General features: G+C 37.7%; 1 protein-coding gene across 2 annotated transcripts in view; it reads left to right on the top strand.

The window, feature by feature from the left end:
- Positions 1 to 18,083, top strand: part of ube2d2 (ubiquitin-conjugating enzyme E2D 2 (UBC4/5 homolog, yeast)) — a 35,326-nt gene extending 17,243 nt beyond the window's left edge. The window contains exons 2-7 of one of the 2 annotated variants that reach the window (XM_073067565.1): positions 10,314 to 10,377; positions 10,483 to 10,514; positions 10,606 to 10,683; positions 10,764 to 10,869; positions 16,500 to 16,593; positions 17,236 to 18,083. In XM_073067565.1, the coding sequence (XP_072923666.1) occupies positions 10,314 to 10,377; positions 10,483 to 10,514; positions 10,606 to 10,683; positions 10,764 to 10,869; positions 16,500 to 16,593; positions 17,236 to 17,281 (420 nt within the window). In that variant the 3' untranslated portion in view covers positions 17,282 to 18,083. Of the gene's footprint in view, positions 1 to 10,313; positions 10,378 to 10,462; positions 10,515 to 10,605; positions 10,684 to 10,763; positions 10,870 to 16,499; positions 16,594 to 17,235 lie in introns of both variants that reach the window. The other variant, XM_073067566.1, reaches the window with a different exon arrangement.
- The last annotated feature ends 865 nt before the right edge of the window (positions 18,084 to 18,948 follow it).

The raw sequence follows: 18,948 nt of genomic DNA, 5'->3' as shown, positions 1-18,948 counted from the left end.
TAAAGTTCATGAAGGGATGTACTGTGGTTGGTGATGTTGCCCGACTTCACTTTGTATCCCGTAATAAATAACTTGTAAACCTGCCACAACTGAATGCAGGGACTGTCTGGGACCCTTCTTTGGACTGGTACTGCCTTATGACATCTCTAACTTAATGGAGAATGTATCTAGATTTTCTATAAAGGTCAAAGTCACTTGATTTGAATGCTGTAGATTTAAGCTTCAATTAGGTGCGGATTTTCCATTTCATCTATGGTTTCTAGTTTGGGAATACCTGGAGTATCCTTTGGTGCACAGTCATCAACATGCTTGTGAACTCCCTGATGGTGATGTACTCAGCTAGACCAGCAGCTATGTCGTTGAACGTGGGGAGGCAGTGGTGCAGCTTGGCTTGATTTGTTATCTTTGGTTGTATAGCAGTGATTGGGGGTGTCTAGGAATCATGTTGTTTCAAGACTATTCATCACAGAGTATATATGATTGAGTACTAGCTTCATGTCCTGCTGAGGTGGGATATATTCTGTCATCAGGTGAGCAGAAGTGAACTGTGGTAGTTGGAATGGGTGAGCAGGAGCTGCCCAGAACTGTCATGTCCAAGGAGTTGATTTAAGAGCAACCCCTCCACCTCTAATTTTGCTTGAGGGTGCTGTATAGTCCATCCAGTGAATTGAGAAGCCCTCGGGTAGGATAGCAGAGTCATGTGAAGCAGGTGTAAGCTATGTTTTGATGAGACATAGTGCATAGCAGTCCGTCAATTTTCTTTGCTAAATCAGTCTTGCCTTTTAGTTCATCAATTTTCTCAGTGGCCTAAATGTTAACTACTCATCTGCTTGGGAAGGTGTGTACCTTGAACACAGCTATAGCTTCCAAGATTAAGTGACTGCATCTGGTTAGTCCTTAAGTGGAATCACTTGGGCTGGAAAGTGGTGATGGCTTCAAAGGCAGTCCTCGAGTAGATTCAGCTGGCCTGTTAAGCAAGTTGTTTCCATTCAGGTCTGAAGGTGCTGAAGAGGAGTAGGCTGCCCCTGCAGCTAAGTAGAGGCCTCTGTCAACAGCAGTCATTTTTTAACTGGATCCGTTCTTTCTCAGTTCAACACCTTTTAAACTTTGAGTTTGTTCTGATCATCACTTATTGATGTATGCAGATACTTCAAGGAATTTCTGTTAAATATGGTTGACTTTCATTGTGCTAGCAATGGCCAATGATAGTAATTTTTAATCTCTAGATTGCACGAAACAACAAATTTCAGTGATATTAAACCTGATTGTAATTTTGGACAGTAGTAGCCAGCTACCCCTTTGTAGAAATTGGAATTGTTTACTTGTCATAGATAAAGCTTTGCAGTCCTCTTAATTTGAATGTACTTTGACGAATATACTATTCATAATCTGTACTATTCATAAATTGCACAGATGAAAATGGATATGTTTGTAATTGTCATCTTGCATCCAATGGCAATCTTGTGCTTACATTTTAGACTGCTTGTTTTCCTTCAGTATAGAATCTTAGGTTTTCATTTCTTGCCCATGATTTCAGTAATAGTTGACAGTTGCTGCTGACAGCATGGCCAAACTTGTAACTGTGGTGTCAACAATAATACATAAAGGTTAAGAATTTACAATTGGACGTACTATTTTCAAAGGCTTGCTTTTAAGCAGGGTTTTTGCAAGTCTTCAATATCCATAGAAATTGGTGTCCTCTTTATTTCATGTTGTCTTTCAAGCTGACTGGTTCCTTGGTTGTCCAGGAGGTATCCTAAGATTGTTGTCAAGTCATTGTCAACTCATGGTGAACCTATGGATCGATAGTGTAGTTATCCTTGGGGTTTCTGTGGCAAGTTATGAAGGTAGATTGCCAGGTCTGTCTTCCAGGCAGATACTGCTGCTGCCCAGGTTGGGACCAAGCCAGATTTGAACTTTGGACCATCCTCTTAATTTCAGTGCTGATGCCACTACTTAAGATTACCCATCCAAAAAAAATTAGTGATACCATCTACAATTTAACTTGTACATAAATGTGAAAATTAGTATGGGCTCTTTGGAGTGGTAGAAGTCTGCAGACACCTTGTTACTAATCATGAACATAATTTGTACTTGTCAGTTATGCCGGCCAAATTTTAACCATCCTTGTTCATTAGATTTTTGCCTCAACTTTGTAAGAAAATGCAAAATGATCTCTGATCTTAATTCATCATGATCTAGCCACATGTGATAACAAACTATAGGCGAGAACCTTAGGTTTAATTGACATAGCGTGGAAATGTAATTACATGAAGTGAAGCCATAGTTCAGAATTGTCAATCAGTAACAAAGCAGTGGTACTCATTACTATTCTAGAAGAAAAGTGTTCCTTTTCCCCTTTATCCCCAAATATGGATTTCTGTAACAACATTTTTATACAAGTATCAGTTCAACTGGGGATCCCCTGTCAGTGGTAAATTTCTCAATTTTGGAATCACAGTATGAATTTTTAATTGACTTTCTTATATAGAGTGCCATTTTTTAAAAAAAAGCAATAGTAAGGCAGAAGCTAATAACTTTAGAACTTTTGCTTACATGAGATTTTAATTGAAAAGTGCAGTTAAGGCTGGGAGGTTTGCTTGGGACTAATTGTGATGTGTACCATTTTAATAACTCCCAACAAATTTTCAAGGTATTTTGCAGTAGGGCTATATTGTATTTTGCATACTTGATGTTTCTTCAATTCTCTACAAAATGTTACATACTGCAAGCTGTTATTTTGCTGAATTGTGATTACCGTAGATTTCGCACTACAGAGCGCACCTGATTAAAAGCCGCACCGGATTTTAGGCCGCAGGTGTCCCACGTTGTAATATGAGATATTTACACAGAAAGATATTACACATGAGGATTTTTTAACTTTTAATTAAATCCATATGGTAACATAAACAAATACATATTGCAAATGCTTTTTTTCGAACCGTGCCTGTAACGCGGCTACTTTTAAATATACATACGTATCGGTAACACACAAATTACGTTGCGTATACTTTTTTACTGAACAGTGCACGAACAACATTCCAATATCTCCTAATGACTGGTAAAAAATATATATACTGCAGCCTACCAGGAAAAGTTATTGATCGCCTTTAACTTAAAAGCAGCGTTCGCTCGGGTCTAATGCACTCTCCCCCCCCCCCCCCCCCACCTTCCCGTTTATCGCAAACCGGTATTTCCCACAAGACGCGGCGAAACCGGATGTGACGTCATAGCATCCCGGGATGTAGTACAGAAAACAAATATACTTAAAACACTTCTAACTTTAACTAGAAAATACTAACAAATGAATTACTAAGCGAAAATATTATAAACTAAATAACTGCCATAAAGGCAGCACAATGCTTTTCTTCGAGTGTTTTCCATGTTGATGAGGGTGAGTACAAATGACTGATTTACAATAATTTAATTGTGAAAGTGCGCTTGATTTATCGTACAATTTCATTGGACCTCTGTGAACTACTCATCAATTTTATTGGTCTACTGTTACGAGGCAAAATGTTTTTGGCGGCATGAAAAAAAAATCATGCATTAGCCGTACCGTAGTAAAGGCCGCAGTGTTCAAAGCTGTTCAAAATGTGGGGGGAAAGTAGCGGCTTATAATCCGACATCTACGGTAACTGGATTTCCCTTATCGATTTCAAGGTTTCTCTCTCTGTATCTACCATGAATTAGTAACTGAACCAGTCCCTTAGACTGATAAATTACTGAATCTAGAATGATAGAATTTGTCCTTGCACTTAAAGCACCTCATTGCAATAAAAATAAAATCAGTCAATTTAGAATTTTATAGTAGAGAAAGGGGGTCTTTGGCACAGCTTTAATAATTTTGTAGAAAATCAACGTTTTAACTAAATTCACTTATTGTAATGACAGATATGTTTTGAATTAAAAAGAATGGCATTGTATATTGTAAAATTCATTTGACATGAAATGACACTGAATTAAACTACAGTTCATATATAAAGAATAACTAATCCAAACTTGCATACTCTGCCTGGAATTCTTAGTGTTGCTGAGAAGTTGATCAAGTTTGAAGTTGCTATACTTAGCCCTTCAACCTAAATATATACACAAGCATTGCCTTGGGCAATCCTTTGGGATTACAGATGACTGACTTTTGGAAGGGGTGGCGGTCTGAGATGGCTGTGGCCAATATAGACATCGTAGATTCCTTGAGTACCTCTGCATCCTTCTGAGTTGAAATGACCTAGCTCTTGGTCTTGTGAATTAACTCCTTGAGCACCATTTATAGAATTCTATATTATTTGTATTAAGTATGAAGCTTGTTGGTATACAAAGAACCTGAGTTTGGGCTAATTTTAATTTTTATTTGTATTTTGCTGTTTTTCCGCAGTTGCAGATATTGTAACTGGAGAACTCTGACCATGTGTGTATTTGATTTTATTGAATGCTTTTGTTAGAACATCAGATTGTTCTCTTGTTGCGACTGGTCTAGAGGTGGTGGGGGGGGGGGGGGGGTAAAATTTGTCTCGTTTTTAAGGTGATTTCTTCATTCATAAATTTTAGCATCTATTCTAAACTCAAGTTGATTCTGACATTTACTTTTTCTTACAGTTGTTTCCTGGCATTTATGATGCCTCTTTCTAACCTTCCGTATGCTCTTGCTCTATTTTTTGTCCTAATTTTTATTACCTGGTCAAAACTGAAGTTTATAATCGATGTTCTCCTCTAATGTATTTCACCGTAAATAAGAGAATCTCCCTTTTATACAGCTATTTTCAGAAGAAAAATCTGGTATTATTATAAGGTTAGTTCCCAGGTACATCCAGCAATTTCCAAACACCAAAAATAACATCAAATAACCTTTTAGAAGTCTTAGGACATTTGTTGTTTATAGATTTGATGCATGGGATCTTTTGCATTCTTTACAGAAAGTCCACAAGGCCCATTTTTTAATATTTAAAAATGCAACATTTTAACTGATTCTTAGGACAATGAATATTCAAGTATGGCTTTGAGCACATTCAAGTCTCAGATTATTCCCTGCTCTATCTGTGGAAGAGTCTGGCTCCCATATCGTTAGCCATCTCAAAACCCAGAAAACCAGATTATGAATATGTTAATCTTCATCCTGAAGGACTGCCTAAAAATGTAACTTGAAGTTTTAATTACAACCCACATTTTCCAGTTATTTTACAGAGGCAGTGGATTCCAGTTAATCAAGGCAGCTGCTTGTTGGACAGTTCTTAAACAACTAATTGAAAAAATAGCTGGGCTTGCCTTTGTTTATTTGGGACACTATGTCACATAATTGGGACAGGAGACATAGAAAACATACAGCCATTCGGACCATAAAGCTGTGCCTAACATGTCCCTACCTTAGAACTACCAAGGCTTTACCAATAGCCCTCTATTTTTCTAAACTCCTTGTAGCCATCCAGAAGTCTCTTAAAAGACCCTACTGTTTCCGCTGGCGGCAGCCTATTCCATGCATTCACCATTCTCCGCGTTTATCTATTTAAAAAAAACTTACCCCTGACATCTCCTCTGTACCTACTTCCAAGAGACTTGGTGAACAGTTTCTAACTAGTGTCAGTCACATGCACTTGCGTGACTGTTAGATACTGCGCTGTACTTAAAGCTAACGGTTTTTAAATATTGCCAGTTGCTTGTGGTTGTTTGAAAAGCAGTGATTTTTGCCAGTCATAGTTGGTGAGAAATAAACAGTAAGGCAATTTGGAACTGCTTTGCTCACTGCGGCTTCAAGTATTCTGGTTTGGAGATGCCAGAAATGGCCAGGAGTGAAAATAAAACAATTTCACTACTTCCAAGTTAGGAACTATAAAGAATTTGAAAATGTCAGCAGCCATCTTGAAAGTTCAAAGTTTATTATCAGACAACATGCATGTCACCACATACAACTGAAGATTTGTTTTTTGCGAGCATACTTAACAAATCGATTGAACAGAGACTGTAAATAGGATCAATGGACAACAAACTGCAAGTGCAAATATAAATAGAGTAATTAATAACAAGCCTGAAATAACAAAGTAGAGTCCTTAAAGCGAGACCATTGATGTGGGACACCAGAAATAGAATGAGTGTAGTTATCCCCTTTTGTTGAAGAGCCTGATGGTTGCAAGTTATGGTAAAAATGAAGATTTGGAGGTTGCAATCATCGAATGGATTGCATGAAGCAATGGACAGCACTCAGTGTCTGTGCTGATTTTATTTATTTACATTTGATCAAAAGAGCACAGCAGGGTACACTGGATGAATACCTTCAATAACTATCAGGCACTAATACAGTTTTATAGTAATGGAGAGGTATTGGTAGTGCTCTAATTTGTTCTGTAGTTTATTTCTAAACATTTTTATTGTTTCCATGAAACTTTGGCCCAATTAGCTAAAATGTACTGGTCCCAGTGTGTCCCAGGATCTACTGTATTGGAGTACTGGCTTTGTATAATTTTTGTGTGGGCCAACCTTTTCATCTGCATTTTATGGATGTATCACACTGACCACTAGCCAGCAATTTATTTGCACTGCAGCATGAAGTACAGAACTTATTGAGGTCTGGTGCTAACAAATTTAGCTTTGGACTTGCCAGTGATTTTGGGGTTTGTTTCCTATCAGGCTAAACTGAGGGCTTGATGTTTTTTTTAATCTGGCAACTGAGCGTTTTTGTGCTCATGAGGTTACCAAGTTGGATGGAGCAGGGTAAAGCCTTCTTGTCCCGTGTGCCTGCTCTGCCATTAAGTAACTTGAACCAACTCAGTTCCTTCAATGAATTTTTTTTTAATGCTACTGATAATTTTGTTTTAAATATTTGAATTATTTCTGATTCAAAGCACTTAAACAGTGGAAGAGGTTGCAATGCCTCCAGGTTATAGCCAGCCATGAGACTAGCATGAGGATGTTAGTGAGGGGTTGGGGGGGTGGGGGGGGGGGGGGGGAGGATGAATACCAGTGCTTGCCTGACACTATAATTGTCTATATTTGTCATTTTTTAGATTATGGGATTGCTAACAAAACCAGCATTTACTAGGGGTGGTGGTGAGCCACTGCCTTGAATCACTTGAAAACTTTTCTGGCAAGTGTGTTTGCATGGCTGATGGGGAGGAATATCCTGGGATCTGAAGGATTAATGTATAAGGTGCATTTGATGGCTCTGGGCCTGTACTGGAGTTTAGAAGAATGAGTGGGGGAATCTAAGACAAAGGGACACAGCCTCAGAACAGAAATCCTTCTAGAACAGATGAGAAATTTCTTTAGCCAGAATGTGTTGAACCTGTGGAATTCATTGCTACTGATGGCCGCGGAGGCAGAGTCTTTGGGTATATTTAAACTAAGGCTACGTCCACACTAAACTGGATAAATCCGTAACCGAAGCTTTTTCTCTTCATTTTTACCCTCCTTCCACACTAAAATGGCATTTTCGTCCACCGAAACCGGAGATTTTCAGAAACCCTTGCCAGGGTGTGTAATTTTGAAAACGCCGGATTGGCCGGAGTAGTGTGGACAGGCTAACTGGAGAAATCTAAAAACACTGTCATGACGTGCCGGAGCAGATGATGATGGCAGCGCATCATTTCATTGTTTTCTTGAATGCAACCTAACAATTTCAGAACTGACGGCAACGAGACTGAAGCCAGAAGACTTAGAAATGTACTCACCAAATACTTTGACCCATAACTTACTGAATAAATAAGTGTACTCACTTTGCCTTGTTTTCTGTCCTTGCTGGTATGTGGTTTACTTCATACCAATTCATACCAAGAAGCAAGTACTTCTCTGATAATAGATGTGTAACAGCCTAATGTAACATTATATGAAAATACAAGATAATATAGATGCAGATATGTTTAATACATTTAACGAGGGGCTTTATTAATGCAACAGTGTTGGTCAGTTTTTCAATGTTGGTTGTCAGCCGGGTGGTACTGTCTGTGAACTCCCTGTCAGTTGCCTCCATACGCTCCAGTATTAGTTTTTATTTACTTTTAAGTCCTCCTGCGTGAGAGCCAACAGCTGTCAGTCATTTACGTTTTTCTAGTCTGTAACTGCACAAATGCGCACTTTCACGGTGAGATTCAACACCAAACATGTTGCTTGTTTTCAGTAGATGTGTCCTGTGCATGCGCAGTAGGAGGAGATCTGCCGAAATCTCCGTTTTAATGTGGACAGAGATAATTTTTAAAATGCTTAGTGTGGACGCCTATTGTTTTTACGCAAAACCAGCGTTTTCAAAATTATCCAGTCTAGTGTGGACATAACCTAAGTTTAATAGCTTAATTTGTAATGATATCAAAGTTTATGGGGATAAAGTAGGAGAATGTGGTTGAGATAGAAAAGAAAATGGTGGAGTCGACATGATTCTGCTCTAATACCATATGTTCATATGGTTTAAAGTAACTGCATTTCCAAGTCGAAGGTGTGTGCATTGGATCAGACTCTGCAGATGGTAATGTTTACAGGTTCCTGGTATCTTTCATGTGCTAAAATTCAATAACAGGTTTTGAAGGTGCAGCCACTGTATTGGTGGTGGGTGGTCCCTTTGGGGTAACGGGTTGGCAAATAAGTGGGCAGCTTTGTCCTGGATGATAGTATACTCTGGTAGTAATGTCAAAGGCGTTTAGACTTGGTGATGTCGATGTCAGGCAAAGGTGCGTCACTTAATCTGTATCGAATATTTTCTAGGTCATGTTGCATGCAGGCATTGGCTACTTAATTTACTGGGGAGTTGTAAATGGAATTGAATATCTCATAATCATCAGAAAGTTAAGTGTTATGGAAGAAATGTCAGTGATCCATCCTGTAGAAGTGCTCCGAGGTTCAACTAAGCCATCTTCCTTTCCATGAAGTATGATTCCTCCTACTAGTTACCCATCGACTTCAGTTTTACTAAAGCCATGCAGTCAAAATGCTGCGTTGATGTCCAAAGCCATTCCTCCCAACTTGCACATGAAATTTGGCTCTTTGCTTTTATACTTGGATTATGGCAGTGGTGAAATTTGAAGCTGTCCATTGGCAAGTAGATTGTTGAGTAAGCTCTGCTTGATAGTGTTATCAATAATAGCTTCCATCAGTTTATTGGTAGAGCAGTAATTAACTACGGTAGATTGAATTTGTTGCACCTTTTTGTGAAAAGTTCCTATCTGGGCAATGTTCTCACTTAGGTGGATACTAGTATTGTAACTCAAATGGAACAGCTTGGTTAGAGACTTTGTTCCAAATGCAGATTTTTGGGATCATAGCTGGAATGTTGACTGATTGCATTAGCCCCGTGGTACATTCGGCCCTCCTTATCCGCGGATTTTGCATGCGCAAATTCAACCAACCGTGAATCGCAAAAACCCGGAAGTACTCTTCCAGCACTTGTTGTTCGAGCACGTACAGACTTTTTTTTCTTGTCATTATTCCCTAAACAATGCAGTATAACAACCATTTTACATAGCATTTACATTGTATTAGGTTTTGTAAGTAATCTAGAGATGATTTAAAGTATATGGGAGGATATACGTGGGTTATCGTGGATCGGGATCAAAAAATCGGAAGTTCTGTTACTAAGTAAATCGCAACAGGTACATCCGGTATTATTTAGTGTCAGTTAGTTAAACATTTGTCTTAGTATATATTTTACCTTTCTATGCACATAAAACACTTAAGAACGTATGTTTCAGTGCCGGGCTCGGGAACGTTAGTTCTGGGGACAGTTTGCTGTCGAGTGTGCTCTCCACTGTGCTGGGTTGATGTGGAGGATCAAAAACCCCAAAACCCAATAATTAAACCACTGTGTTGCTTAGTAATAATTGCAGCTTTCATTGGGGCAGAGCCTTTCTCACTTTATCCTTTAAAATTGTTCTGATCGTTGACCGACGTAGCCTAATGCTTTTCCAATGACCAATGGTGTTTCACCTCTTTCCGATCGCTTTATTATTTCCACTTTATTTTCGATCATGATTATTTTCGTGAACAGAAACACTGTGCATTCAGAGTTCTGGCGCTGAGTCCTAATGTCCACCACACTGAGACCGGTTAAATAAGGTCTGGGGTTCTGCTGGGTCCTAAAGTCCACCGCATTAAACAGGTTGAATAAGGGGCTTTAGCATCCGCGAATTTTGGTATCCGCGAGGGATCACGGAACCAATCCCCCGTGGATAAAGAGGGCCGACTGTATATCCAGTGGTCAGAAATAGACTATTTTTTTCAATATAACTTGGAAGTTAATTGATTATTTCACACAGTTGACAATTACTTTCATATTTCAAACTTGGCACCATTTCTTCTGGAATGCAAACATTCAATAGTATTTCCTATTTGATCTTTAGGAGTTGAATGATTTGGCCCGAGATCCGCCAGCACAGTGTTCAGCAGGTCCGGTTGGTGATGACAGTAAGTACATTTTGTAAGTCGATCATAAGCAGTTTTTAAACTTGTCTCGATTTTGTTCTACAGCAACACTAATATATGACTTAAGATTTTTAATTTTGTCTGCAGTGTTCCATTGGCAAGCCACAATAATGGGGCCGGTAAGTTGAAATATTACTACCTTTTGACCTTAAAGAATGAAGTTGCAACTTTGGAACTATATTGAACTCATTGAAACTTTTCCTTTAACAGAACGACAGCCCCTATCAGGGTGGTGTATTTTTCTTGACCATTCACTTTCCCACAGATTATCCCTTCAAACCGCCCAAGGTAAGTTTTTTTGAAATTCGTAAGTTTTTATTATGTTGTGGGTTTTGCATTGAGAGTAACTTCAGTTTGTCTCTCTCCAGGTTGCATTTACAACAAGAATCTATCATCCAAATATTAACAGTAATGGCAGCATCTGTCTTGATATTTTACGGTCACAGTGGTCCCCAGCATTAACTATTTCAAAAGGTACTTTGATCTTTTTGATTACAATCTGCATTAACCTTAATACATGCTCCTCAAATGGAAAATCTCAATCATAAGTAAACAATTCTTCACTCATGATAAATTGTTTCTACCTATAAATATGATAAATCATGACATTTTGCTTTGTCATAGTGCATTTCTTAGTAAAGCAGATGTAAAACTATTCATTGTGTACCTTTCATCAGTTCTACAGAGTTAATATTCTTGTCAAACTATTTTGCAGTGTAAACCCCATTTCCAGAAAAGTTGGGATATTTTCCAAAATGCAATAAAAACAAAAATCTGTGATATGTTAATTCACATGAACCTTTATTTAACTGACAAAAGTACAAAGAAAAGATTTTCAATAGTTTTACTGACCAACTTAATTGTATTTTGTAAATATACACAAATTTAGAATTTGATGGCTGCAACACACTCAACAAAAGAAGTTGGGACAGAGTTAAAATAAGATTGAAAAGCGCACAGAATATTCAAGTAACACCGGTTTGGAAGACTCCACATTAAGCAGGCTAATTGGTAGCAGGTGAGGTATGATGACTGGGTATAAAAGTAGCATCCATCAAGGCTCAGTCTTTGCAAGCAAGGATGGGTCGTGGCTCACCCCTTTGTGCCGAAATTCGTGTGAGAATTGTTAGTTCAAAAGAAGCATTTCCCAACGCAAGATTGCAGAGAATTTAGGTCTTTCAACATCTACAGTACATGATATTGTGAAAAGATTCAGAGAATTCAGAGACATCTCAGTGCATAAAGGACAAGGTCAGAAACCACTGTTGAATGCGCGTGATCTTCGAACGCCCAGGCAGCACTGCCTAAGAAACCATCATGCTACTGTGACAATTATAGCCACCTGGGCTCGGGAGTACTTCGGAAAACCATTGTCACTTAACACAGTCCGTCGCTGCATCCAGAAATGCAACTTGAAACTGTATTACGCAAGGAGGAAGCCGTACATCAACTCTGTGCAGAAACGCCGGCAAGTTCTCTGGGCCCGAGCTCATCTCAGATGGACCGAAAGACTGTGGAACCGTGTGCTGTAGTCAGATGAGTCCACATTTCAGCTAGTTTTTGAAAAAAAACGGGCGTTGAGTTATCTGTGCCAAAGATGAAAACGACCATCCTGATTGTTATCAGTGAAAGGTGCAAAAGCCAGCATCTGTGATGGTATGGGGGTGCATCAGTGCCCACGACATGGGTGAGTTGCATGTATGTGAAGGTACCATTGACTCTGAGGCGTATATTCGGAATTTAGAGAGATATATGTTGCCATCAAGGCGATGTCTCTTCCCGGGACGTCCATGCTTATTTCAGCATGACAATGCCAGACCACATTCTGCACGGGCTGCAACAGCGTGGCTTTGTAGACACAGAGTGCATGTGCATGACTGGCCTGCTGCCAGTCCAGATCTATCTCCTATTGAAAATGTATGGCGCATCATGAAGAGGAGAATCAGACAACGGAGACCACAGACTGTTGAGCAGCTGAAGTCTTATATCAAGCAAGAATGGACAAAATATCCAATTGCAAATCTACTACAATTAGTATCCTCAGTTCCAAAACGATTAAAAAGTGTTATTAAAAGGAAAGGTGATGTAACACAATGGTAAACATGCCTCTGTCCCAACTTTTGAGTGTTGCAGCCATCAAATTCTAAATTTGTATATATTTACAAAATACAATTAAGTTGGTCAGTAAAACTATTGAAAATCTTTTCTTTGTACTTTTGTCAGTTAACTAAAGGTTCACGTGGATTAACATCACAGATTTTTGTTTTTATTGCATTTTGGAAAATATCCCAACTTTTCTGGAAATGGGGTTTGTATTTCTGTCTTGTATGTATTTAATTAGGGTTGCTGTCCCAGAGTGGCACCTTCAGATGCTGTTATTTGCTAGAGTTGCCATGAGTGGGAGCCCGGAAACAATTGCGATCTTTAATAATTTAAAAGAAAGTTTAAAGTTGCTGCTCATGAGTTAATTACTGTTAGGTATATTATGGGCTCTAGCGATACAGCGCTGACTAGGCCCTTAGAGCAACGCTGTACCAGCAACCCCCGATAACCTCAAATTAACCCTAACCTAATCAAGGTATAGTTTAAAATGACCAATTAACCCACACTATATCTCTTTGGACCGTGTGATTAAAACCAGAGAACCCTGGGAAAACCCATGCATTCTATGAGGAGGTTGTACAGACTCCTTACAAAGGCACCAGGATTGAAATCTGAACTTCTAATAGCTTTGTGCTAACTGCTATGCTACCATGGTGACCTTCATAGTATATAAAATATTAATGCTAAATTTGTCCCATGTTTATTAAACTAAAATTGACAGTATATGCAAAAAAAAAATCACAAAACATTCCATTGCTTTGCTGTTGCTTAGAAGTTAAGTTAATCCTTGTATGCATATGGAATGCTTATCAGGAGCACAGTGGCCTACCAGTTCGTGCTACTGCCACACGGTTTGGAGCAATTACTGGTTTATTATTATCACATGTACCAAGATAGTGAAAAGCTTGGTTTTCATATTGTTCATACCGATCAAATCATAACACTGTGCATTGAGCTAAAATAAGGTAAAGTAATAATGCAGAATAAAGTGTAAAAGCAACTGAGAGTGCAATGCAGGTAAATGATAAAGTACAAGATCATAACTAGGTAGACTGAGGCCAAGAGTTCATCTAGTGATACAAGTCTATTCTAGAGCCTGATAATATTGGGACTGAAACTGAGCTTGAACCTGGTGGTACGTGCTTTCAGGCTTCTATATTTTCTGCCCATTAGTGTTGGTGGATGGTAGGTGAATTGGTGGGAGTCGATAGGCATGTGACAATTTTTTTTTGGGAGGCAGCAAGAGGAATGGGACTGCTGAGAACTGCCTTTGACTTCTGTAACAGCACAAAATGAGGTGAACTACTTCCAATATGCATATTCGTGGATTAATAGCTTAACTAATGTGCATTACTTATTGGCAAACTTCTGTGAAAGGATCTGTTCACTCATTTATTTACAAGCACATCTACAGTTAGCAATATTTTGATTTTGTCAGAATTAGATAATAATAACCCATTACTCCCCCAGCCACTATTCTGATTTCAATTACCTGATATTCTTGGGTTTTGAATTGAATGACATTCCAATTTTGCTATTACAAGTACTGTCATGAATCCCAGTGTCAATGTTGTAATATGTCCTTGCAATTAGTTTTAGTGTAATAAAAATGTGACCTGGAAAACTTTATACAGTTAGGTGGCTTAGAATTTGAAACTTTACATGACTGTTTACTTCTGGTACACTTGAAGTGTTACTTGTGTAGAATGCAATAAGTTTGGCGTTTAATTTGATTGCAAAATATCTGTGCTGAAAATTAAGCCTTTTAATGATGGCACCCTGTAAAGTGACGACTGTCTGATTCTTTGAGCCTATAGTAACTATCAAATAAAGGTCTAATCTCTGTATTTCTGAAAATTTAAAGACACAATCTCCTGAAGTCTTACCTCAATTTCTGCCTTTTTTTCCTGTGCAATGTTGGAAAGTAATTGACAGTGATATAAACCCAGTATACGTCATTAGGCTTTCTCCAAGATTATTTACAACAATGATTAGGCTTTTTTAAAAAAAAAATACCTACTGCATGTTCCAAAAGAAACTAGAGCCATAGCTGTCATGAATGGTGAGATTTTGTTGATTCCTTCCACCTCAAAAGTGGTGCACAGCATTTAATTTGGCTATCATGTCTTTTTACCAGAAATCATGTATATTAATAGCCAATATTGAAGATCCTATATAAATATTCATATTCAGAATCAGGTTTAATATTACCACATGTTGTGAAATTTGTGGCAGCAAATTTCTATTTATTACTATTTATGCAGCGTTAGAAATGAAACATCTTTCTAATTGAGATCTGTCTTTAGCTAGAATAGGTTGTTGATATGCCCCACTCTTATGAATTTAAAATTATTTGCTTTACAAGTTTTCACTATAACAATGTTTTATTTATGAATGTTTTTTAAACTAACGAATAACATTAGCTATTACAGACACTGAAACACTGGCAATGCATTTATCTGTTTTTAAGTTACAAATGTTTACTTACCAAGATGTTTTCCAAGAATTGATGCCTTTTGTGAATTGAAGAATCCTTTTAACTGTTTGCAGAACCAGCAATAAGCTAGTATGCAGTAAAGACCTAGAGATGCTGGAAGTACTCTGATCAGTCGTCTACTAGAAATAATGCTAGTTCAGGTATAATTGGACACAAGTTTATAAACAAGCAAAGAGCTTGTTTTGAAGGAAAAAAAGACCTGTTGGTATGATGACCTAATTAAAAGATTAATGTAAATGAAACAAGCAAGAAGCAGCAATGAGTCTTGTGAAACTGTGACTTAATACTATGAAACCGAATGCCAGCACCTACTCTTTGGCTGTTGGAGAGAAATGGGTGCAATGGTTGATATCTGAAATTGCTGAATTCCATGTTAATTCTGAAGCCTGTAAAGTGCTTAAGTCAAAGCATGAGATACTGTTTAGATTAAAATTTTCAAATTCTGCCTCTGTGCTTGATGAAAGTAGATACCAAAAGCTTGTAGACTGAGTAGTGCTGATTGAAAGTAAATATTCAATCAGTTTGTAGTCATTTCTACACTGGAAACAGAATTGCATTTATTAAGTACTGTCAATGTTTTGTCTGGTTCATGGAGGTCTGAATGCCAGGAAGGAGAAAGTTAGATGAAAATATTGCAGATGCATCTATATGTAGATGGTAACAGGTACTGCTGACCAACATGTTGGGATGGTCCTTTGTTCCTACTGAGGTCAAACAATTGTATTCTGTGACAATTGTGCTAAATATGATGCATTTTGGAATAATTTCATAGCTCAGCTGGATCCCTGTGAGGCACTGAGGGCTATCTATCAGCTGCGTATGTTTTGTGACTGGGTGAATAAGCAGTGTTTTTGTGTACCTGAAACCCTAATGTGCATTGGTTGCAAATATAAGGGTTTGGGAGGAACATTGAATATCCCAGTGAGTAACGGCATTGGATTTTATAGATGAGGTACAATATAACATCCTATGTAGTGCTGGTTGAGAAGCAAATAAATTTCCATTGAGATGCTAATTAAGTGGACCACTTTGCCCTCAGTGTTGGTGTGCTGTTTGAATGTTGGAGTGGCAGTCATCCCAGGTGAAGGTACAACGGGAAACCATTCACTGTAAGGGCTCAGCCTCTGGTAAATGAGTAGTTTCAGTAGAACTAGTAACACCAATACAGCAAGTGTCTCTGTACTTGCCAATTTTGGGAGTGCAGCTAGCCAAATATGAGCTGTAACTATTCGGGCAATTGAATTAATTAATTGATTGCGTCGAAGTTTCCTTTTCACAATATTTTACCAGAAATATATTTTTAATTTGCCACTGGGTCATGATTTATTCAGTTGCTCTAAATTTTGTTGGTGTATAATAGCATAGGAACTTGGTACTGTTTTAGGTGAAGTAACACCTATCTAGCCACAGTTGGATGCATTTATGGTATTTGTGAATGGTAGTTTAGCCATGGATAATGAAATTGTAAGCATTTTTAACTACATTTTAACTTTTATTTTTCCAGTTCTTTTGTCCATTTGTTCACTCTTATGTGATCCAAATCCAGATGATCCCCTAGTGCCTGAGATTGCACGTATCTACAAAACAGATAGAGAAAAGTGAGTAAATTCTTTAAATACTTAAGTTCTATTGTGCTACCTGAGCAAAATAGTTTGTGGCCTTGAATTTTGAAATGTTTTTAATTGAAGTAAGCTGTTGCTTGTGCATCCATTCAGATTGCCAGTTACATACTAATATAATTCCCAATCCGTGGTGAAAGTTTGTGAATTTTGCTCCAATCATGAATTTCTTCTTGACCTATTACTTGTATTTTAAAATTTTTTGTAAAGTGTAGTGATAGTTGTACAGCTTGGAGCCCATCACCTCCATGCTGACCAGTGGATACCCATTCCTATTTAGTTGCCCTCTTCAGCTGCCATCAAATCAGCAACTTAAGGGTATTTGAGATTTGAGCTGTTTTATTCTTGCTTGTTCTCGTGAACGACATTCTCAACTGAGTAAATGCTGAAACATTATATCACAATTGGTAATGTGGATATTTCACCTTAGCCAATTGTCTGTTTTGTGTTTTTTAGATGGTAACTTATAAAACCCATTGGGCACAAAAAAAATTAGGATTGATTTGAGGGTTTTTTGATGAATGGACACAGTGATCTGAATGCCTACTCCCTGTGCATCTTAAGTTGAACAAGTGTTTTTTTTTTGCTTTTACTTCTATAATCTTTCTCTTTTACTTCCAGGTACAACAGAATAGCTCGGGAATGGACTCAGAAGTATGCAATGTGATTACATAAAAATGTTGACGAACCTCTTAAAATACAGCTGGGGGAACTTGCAAAACAATTTTTTTTGGTTTCCATTTGACTGCTTTCTTTGAGCCCACGCCTCTTTCCCCTGTGCACATGTTCACCTGATCCAGCAGTGCTGCGTTGTTTTGTGTACATATTTGGAACAGCTGATAGAAATGCCCCTCTCAATTGTTTGAAATTCTGACTACTTACAAAGCAAGTGTTAATGTCCAGTTCTTCAATCATAACAGTTTTGTGAGACTAAAAGCATTCCTATTCATTGTAACAAGATTGTTTAAAAATTCAGGGTTTGAGTGCTTCCGAGGATGGGAACTTTCCCTTTTATAAATGTATGTTGGAATTCTTTTAAACTCATAATGGTTATGAATAATAGAATGAAGAACTTTAATTTGTTAAATGTTTTGCAGTTTTTATGCTGAAGAATGCAAATCTACATTCTAGTTAAACGTTGGAATGGAAAATTGAAAGCATACTTGTCCTATGAAATTAAATGGTCATTTGAATTGTCTCCCTCAACAGTTAAATGGATTAGAGTTATTAGTTAGCCAATCATTCAATTTTCCTACACCTCTTTGGTTTATATTTGGCTTGCAATGAATGACTTGCTAATAACTCTAATTTTCTTTTTTTTTTGTTTTTGTTAACTAATCTTAGCCTCACCTGGATGTAAGGATAAAAATTCATGACTGAACTTGTGTATATTTAATGACCCAAAGGCTCTCCTGGAGCTTGTATGTTCAAAATGATTAATCTGTGTAATAAACTGATTACTAAAGTCATTAAGTATTTCTCTGAACAGGGTACAAGACAAACTAAGCATTACCGTGCTATAACCTGCTGGCAATACTGAGCATTTCTTTTTTTAAAAAATTAGCAACTGGCATTTGAGATCATGTCCACATTTGTAATTTAAGATTGTTTGCAGTACCCTGCTTGCTAGAAACCACCTATCTGTAGTTTGATTATTACATGATCAAGATTTGTATCTCAACAGCTAAAATATGGTACCTGAAACTGTTTATTTTGAGTTAGTTAGCCTATTAAATTTTGGTCACTGGATCTTCTCCATTATATTTTTCTTTGAATATTGCATAGTAGATGTTATTGGGGCACACTGCCTGAGACTTGCATTGGAGAACTTCATAATGAAGTAATTGAGTGATTTGCACTAATCTTGCAGCTGCATATGGAACTCTTATGGAATGATCCAGTTTTTTGTAAAACTGATCTGCATCAGAAATTGACTTTTACCATATGTACCCTGCATGTTCACCTATTATTAGATATTCTTCAGCTAAAGTGCTCTGAACTTGGTGTCCTTCAGATAAAACTTCAATCTGAATTCTTCAGCTACTTACTTTGTTCTTTTATTCCTGGAAGGTGGACCATTCGAGAAGAGCAGTGGGCAGAAATTGCCTCCAGTTTTTCTAAAATTTAAGAATTACTGTGATTTTCATTTGGTTCACGTAGGCCTGTTGAACAAGCTATCCAAATATTACCATTTTCCTATAAACTTGGTCTTTGAAGTATTTACCCCATCTCTTGGATTAGGTGAATTTTCATGTCCTCCAGCAGTACTTTCTAGATCATAACTTGATGTATTTGTTTTAAACTCGTTCCAGTGTTTACACAAACCATCCGTCT

This window comes from Hemitrygon akajei, chromosome 15, assembly GCF_048418815.1.
Source record: "Hemitrygon akajei chromosome 15, sHemAka1.3, whole genome shotgun sequence".
NCBI classification, from domain to species: domain Eukaryota; kingdom Metazoa; phylum Chordata; class Chondrichthyes; order Myliobatiformes; family Dasyatidae; genus Hemitrygon; species Hemitrygon akajei.
This window is presented reverse-complemented; position numbering and strand designations above follow the sequence as displayed.